General features: G+C 38.2%; 1 protein-coding gene across 1 annotated transcript; it reads right to left on the reverse strand.

Annotated features, from left to right (window-relative positions):
* Positions 1–1684: 1684 nt before the first annotated feature.
* On the reverse strand, positions 1685–2485 carry LOC114372674. The gene has a single exon (XM_028330565.1). The coding sequence runs from the start codon at positions 2483–2485 to the stop codon at positions 1685–1687; it is 801 nt and encodes a 266-aa protein (XP_028186366.1).
* Between the last annotated feature and the right edge of the window lie 4883 nt (positions 2486–7368).

Raw genomic sequence — 7368 nt, forward strand, 5'->3', positions numbered from 1 at the left:
AAACAAACAAAGTAGAAAAAATGAGAAGACTATAATGCATAACAAGAGCATTCAAATTGCTATATTCCATACTTTAAAAAAATCCAAATTATCCATAGCTCTACTGATAAGAACAGTTTTAAGTGCATAGGACCACAAAAATATGTCTTTCCACCACCACAACTACAACCTATAACTGCAGTAAACGTCACTTTCACTGAACACATTCAACACCCTCATACTTTGTTTTCTATTCTTGCTACATCAGTCAAAAATCAAAGCCATCAACCCTGAAGACTAACAGCAATAAACAAGGGCTCAAGGCCCAACCTGCATCACTAAGACTTTTAAGATTAAAATTTCAGAAAGACAAGAATGTAATTAAAATGTTATAGTGATAACCATAGAAGAGATTGTTGCAAAACATGTCCAATCTCAATAGTTTGATCAAAACCCTAGTTAGAAACTCAGTTCAACATACCTCATAATAGTAAAATCTACTGTAGACTCCCTTCAGTTGATGTATTTCTAATTTACACCTTTTTTTTTTATCAGAGTGATTAGTAAGTAATTCCCTGAACAACATGTAAAGCCAAAGCTACAACCAGAAACCACTCCCAGGCTTCTGACACTGTAACTAACCAACATAAGTTTGTCTTTCACACCATTTAACAGATTCAATTGACAGTCAAGTAGTAAAAACTTAAAAACCTATTTCCAAGCATATCCCAACAAAAGCACACACCTCAACCCTTTTTCACAGCCTTGAAGGGTTTTCTATTCAAGAATGGTTTTCAGATTGTCAAGCCACCCACCATGTAACTACAGGAGCTGCAGAATTCATTCCAATTCCTTTACCTGATGAAATATTTTCCTTCCTTTACCTGATTAGACAAAACTTTAGCTTGGCCTTGTATCTTTATTCACCTTTCTTTCTTTGAGAATACTGTTGTTCAAGTCAAAGATAAAAATATTGTGTAACTCAATTTTTTTTTTGGAAGGCAGAATATATATATTATTAATCAGAAACACAGCAGCACCAGAGAAAAAGAATTGGGAACAACATTATAGGTTTACTAAAAAAAAGCAATAAAGCATGAACAACATGATTCCGAAATTCTAAAAGACCAGAGAACTAAATTCTGAAATTCTAAAAAAATAGAGAGCCAAATTCTAAAATTTTGAATAATCAGAGCACAAGACACATCGAACGCATGAAGAACAAGAACAGCTGCAATGAGAATAAGAAGAGAGAAAAGGAGATGAGGAACGTTTGAAGAAATGATGAAGAATAAGCAGACAAAAAGAAAAAAATGGAAGAAAGAAGAAAAACACAAACAAAAAGAAAAACTTGTTATGGGACAACATGCTTAATGTATGATGAAGTAATCCTTAAAAAGGATTTTTAGAAAATGAAAAAATAGGGGGTGAGGTCTACATCGCTTTGTGAGACTCGCTTAAATTTGGAGAATGTGTTGAAAAAAATGTGAGAGTATGTTGTTAGCCTTCTTATTTTATAATTGCATTTTTTTTGCTCAGCAAAAGTAATAATATATTATAGATGAGTACCAGAGGTACTAAAGTACAATAAAGGATGGGTATACAGGAGATTCAAAACACTAGGGATCTGGCTGAACCCATAGAGGAAATATACATGCCCAGCAAATCTAGTTTAAATTGTTACAGTCATGACCACTCCCTACTTTTAGAAGGCTGCTTTGAGATGGGAAGACCAATAGCTGAAGTGCATAGTGAAACCCTTCTCCATAACCTTGAGCCAAGACCATAGTAGAAATGGTGCGTCATCCATGACTTTACTTCCATCAAAAGATTGATTATCAAAGACTACCCTGTTTCGATGCTTCCAAATTGTCCATGTTAGTGCTACCCACCAGCACTTCCATCTTCTAGCTCTAGCTCCAACAGCAGACCGGTTATCGTGTTGCAGAAAATGATCTTTGGGATTATGGGGAAATACACCCGATGAATTTATCCATGACTGAGATTCCCACCATAGGGGTAGGGTCTTAGTGCAGTAGAAAAATAGGTGTGTTGCATCTTCATCCGGACTGTTGCACAGTGGGCACCGAGAGTCATTTAGCTCCACTTGTCTGGTCCTTAGGTTTGTCCTAGTTGGCAAGCGATCCTTAATGAGCCTCCATGTGAACACTATTGCCTTGAGTGGAATTTTAAGATTCCATAGTTCCACGAAAGTCCTATCTTCAACAGCCCCGGTTGTCGCTTCCATCAATAATCGATATGCTGATTTTGTAGAGTAATTCCCGCTCGGGTCAGCCTTCCAAACCCATAAATCTGGTTGGTTTTGTTGGATTTTTACTTGAGCTAACTCCTCTAGAAATTCAGCTGCCATCCCAATTTCATTTTCAAATAGAGATCTCCTCCAACTAAAGCTCCATTCCCACCCTGCATCTTTTTGACTCCCCACACTGCTAATAAGTTGATATTGTTGATTGGAGATGTTGTATAGTTTAGGATACTTTGCCATTAATGAAACTCCAGCACCTACCCAAGAATCTTCCCAGAATCTGAATTTATCTCCGCTCCCCACCCTCCACTCTATCTGATTTTTAATTACTGCTGCGTGCTGCTGATTTTTAATCTTGGTAAAGGTCTCCTTCTTTGTTTCCTGTACGCACACAAGATCCACCTTACTTATGCTTTAGGTTGAGCTTTCTAATAGCATCCCATTTAATCCCCATGCCCAGTCCTCTGCAATTATAGGAAAGTATTATCATGATTAAGAGTATTTTCTCCCTTCCCAGCTGCCAACTTATTATCTCTCTTCTCCATGTCTACCATCATTCCCATGATCTGCTGGATGTCACCCCCGTGGGTCAAGCCCATTTGATTTATTAGCTCACATTGCTTCTCGGTAATGGCCTCCTTCTCCCTTTCTGAAATGACTTTAACTGCATCTGTCTTGCCATCCTATTGGGCTTCTTTCTTTTTACACAACCTTTTCCTTGACTACACCTACAGTGCATTAGATAACTCTTGCTGTTGCTCTTTAGAATTGCCAGATTCCTTAAAAGCAACGTAAAACAACATAGAACCTTGGAGCTTTGACATGATTCTGTTATCCCACCATGTTTTTTTGAACTGGTTTTTAATGATCAATGGGCACTGCTCCCATAGTCTCTAATATAGAATTCAGGTGGCAAGGATAGAGGATAGAGAAATAGAGAGAAGAATTACAGAACATAGAGGATATATGAAGAGAGATAAGAGAATCAGAGAATCAGAGATCAGTACCAAGCCTGATAAAACATTTCAGCAATGGCATAGCCACCAACATCATTACTTTCACTCAAAATGTAAGGGATGCTAGTAACTGCAAAGATAATATATATTATGTAACCCCATCCAATTGTAATAGATATCCCAACAACGCTGATTATTCGTGTTGGTCCATTTCTATCAGCACCCTTTGTTTCCTCTATCTGAAAATTAATGCAAATTTGTAGTAAATCATTTAATGAATTCTCCGTCAATTAACAAAGTGGAAAGCATGAGCAAGGAAAATTTCTAAAAGCTTTCCAAGCCATATAAATTATGTGGAATTTAAGGAAGAAAAAAAGTAGAAAAGATGTACCATATGGAGCTGATGCATCATACCCAATTAGGGTATATTGACTCATTAGTAGTCCCAGGAGAAATATGTAGGGTTTGCTCTTGATTCCATCATCGTTTTTAGTATTGAAATGAGTGAAATCAAACTTGAGACCAGCTCTTTCCGTTGCAACAATTGAAATGAGTATGATAAGAACAAAAACACCTAAAAGTTTCCCCATTCAAATTAGTTGCATAAACAATTGCTGATTTCGATATTTGTTTGTAATTGAAATTTACCTTTTGTATGTTCTTTTATGTCATGAATGTAATTTTCTATATAAACAATTGTTATTCATGCTGAGTGAACCTTAGATTCCCGTTTGAGATTGAATGCAATGATTCTTGCGGATAGTTTGCATTAGTCATTGTATTTAGTCTTGAATTGTCCGTTTGGACAGTTTGGGGAGACTGATATTTTTATGTTAGATTCATTTGTCAAGGTTATTATTATTTTGATTAATTTGATGAAATTTCGGTTCAATGCATTTCAAGTTGTTCTCCGAGTGCATACTTGATTATCGGGAAATTCATTTCACCAATGTCATGTCGTGTACTTGGAGACCAATGCGAAATGCTGCCGAAATTTAGTCAATTTTTTCTAAATAATGGTAACCCTGACGTTTGAAGCTAACATAAAAGACAATCTTCCTAAATGGGATAGGGCCACACCTATAAATAAAAAAGTGAGATTTTCATGCATGGAATTGCTTAGATGGATCGAAGTTGGATGAATGAAAGTCGCATGAGCCAAGAATATGAGGATGGCGTCGAGCAGTTCTTGCAATTTGCTTTAGAAAGAGGTCGACCGAATGAAGAAGGAAAATATTATTGTCCTTGCATCAACTGTTTGAATGGAAGACGACAACTACTGGACGACATACGGGACCATCTATTATGTGATGGGATTAAGAAGAATTACATGACGTGGATATGGCATGGTGAAGTCACAGACATGCAGAGTGGGTCCCAATCTGAACCGTTTGATGTAGAAATGGGAGATCGCTTGGAGGACATGATTCGTGACCTTGGACAAGAGTCTTTCCAACAAGCACATGCCCCTGTGTATGAAGCATTGTAGAGTGATTCAAAGAAGCCTTTGTATACGGGGTGCAATAATTCGTTAACCTTGTTGTCTGCGGTGTTAAGTCTGGTTAATGTGAAGGCCATGTATGGGTGGAGTGACAAAAGTTTCACCTCACTGCTTGAGGTAGTGCACAATCTACTTCCAGATGACAACACATTGCCTAAAACTTACTATAAGGCAAAAAAGATATTGTGTCCGATGGGTATGGAGTATTAGAAGATTCATGCTTCCCCCAATGATTGCATACTGTACAGGCATGAATTCTAAGAAATGTCCAAATGCCTTATCTGTGGGACTTCACGGTACAAAGTGAAGGATGAAGAGGAAAGCAGTTCTGATGAAAACTCCAACAAGGGCCCCCCAGCGAAGGTTTTGTGGTATCTTCCAATCATTCCAAGGTTTAAGCGTATTTTTTCTAATGAGGACGACGCAAAAGACCTGACATGGAATGCAAATGGAAGGATTTCTGATGGAATGGTCCATCATCCGACTGATTGCTCGCAGTGGAAGAAGATTGATGGTTTGTATCCGAATTTCAGGAAAGACCCAAGAAATCTTAGACTTGGACTAGCCAGTGATAGAATGAATCCATATGGGACCTTAAGCACTCAACATAGTTCATGGCCAGTTCTGCTTGTAATTTACAATTTGCCTCCTTGGTTGTGCATGAAGCGAAAATACATGATGTTGTCTATGATGATATCGGGCCCAAGACAGCCAGGAAATGACATTGATGTTTATCTAAGTTCGTTGGTTGAAGATCTGAGAAAGTTGTGGGACGAGGGGGTTGTAGTGTTTGATGCATGTCACAAGGAGTAATTCGAAATGCGTGCAATGCTTTTTTGTACCATTAATGACTTTCCAACATATGGGAATCTCAGCGGTTACAGTGTTAAGGGTCATCATGCATGCCCCATCTATGAAGAAAACACAAGCTACATACAACTAAAACATGGAAGAAAAATAGTCTACAGTAGACATCGCCGCATTCTAACACCCAATCATCCTTACAGACGACTCAAAAAAGCTTTTAATGGAAGTCCAGAGCACGATATTGCGCCCATACCGTTGATTGGTGAGCAGGTATATCAGCGGGTTCAACACCTGAATACTGTATTTGGAAAGACCCAAAAGAAGGATAAAAGTAAGAGTTGCATATGGAAGAAGAGGTCCATTTTCTTTGATCTTCCGTACTGGTCTGATCTAGATGTTAGACATTGTATTGATGTTATGCATGTCGAGAAAAATGTATATGACAGTGTGATTGGGACGCTCCTTAACATTCAAGGCAAGATGAAGGATGGCTTGAATACTCGTCAAGATCTAGCTGATATGGGGATACGATCATAGTTGCATCCAAGGTCTGATGGGAAGAAAATTTACTTGCCCCCAACTTGCCATACTTTGTCCAAAAAGGAGAAGATAAGTTTTTGTCAGTGTCTTCGTCGGGTGAAGGTTCCACAAGGATACTCTTCAAATATTAAGAGCCTTGTGCAGTTGAAGGAGCTTAACCTTGTAGGGTTAAAGTCTCACGATTGTCACGTGCTCATGCAACAATTATTAGCCGTGGCTATACGAGACATCTTGCCAAACAAAGTCAGGTTAGCCATAACTCGTCTGTGCTTTTTCTTCCATGCTATATGTATCAAAGTCATTGATCCTGTGAAGTTTGATGAGCTAGAAAATGAGGCCCCAATTATATTGTGCCAGTTGGAGATGTATTTTTCCCCTACTTTCTTTGACACCATGATTCACTTGATTGTGCATCTGTTCAGAGAAATCAAATGTTGTGGTCCTGTTTATCTACATGAAGATCTTAAAAGGGTATACAAAGAATCTATATCGTCCAGAAGCATCTATTGTTGAGAGGTACATTGCAGAAGAAGCCATTGAATTTTGTTCAGAATACATTGAGAAGGCTAAACTTGTTGGCCTTCCTGAGTCTCGGCATGATGACAGGGTGGGTGGTAAGGGTTCAAGAGGACTGCATGTGATAACTCCAAGTCTAGAACATTTGTTACAAGCTCACTTGTATGTGTTGAACAACAGTAATGAAGTTTTGCCATACATACTTAAGCATGAAGCTTTAGTCAAACAGAATAATCCAAAAATGTCAAAGAATTGGGTGTTGAAAAAGCATAACAAGACTTTCTGTGATTGGTTTAAAGATACAATCTTTGCAAATGACAATGCTTCAGAAACATTAAGAAAGCTAGCAGATGGGCCTAAAAGAAATGTTATAACTTGGCAAGGATACGACATAAACAAGTATTCATTTTACACAAAAGCACAAGATGACAAAAGTACAATGCAGAACAACGGGATCACCCTAAGGGCTGAATCTCAACACTTCGCAAGTGTGAATGACGCCAATCCTTGTGTAGCTTCCATCCCTTACTTTGGGTTCATTGATGAAATTTGGGAACTTAACTATGTGAAATTTACTGTATGTGTTTTCAAATGTAAATGGGTTGACAGCAACACCGGTGTGCGCACCGATGATATAGGATTTACGTTGGTAGACCTGAAGAAACTTGGTTACCACAATGACCCTTTCATCATGGCAGAACAAGCTAGACAAATATTTTACGTGCAAGACCCTTGTGATGAAAGGTGGTGCGTGGTTCTCCAGGGCAAAACAATTGGTGTTAATGTAGAAGATGATGATTCAT

This window comes from Glycine soja, chromosome 1, assembly GCF_004193775.1.
Source record: "Glycine soja cultivar W05 chromosome 1, ASM419377v2, whole genome shotgun sequence".
NCBI lineage: Eukaryota > Viridiplantae > Streptophyta > Magnoliopsida > Fabales > Fabaceae > Glycine > Glycine soja.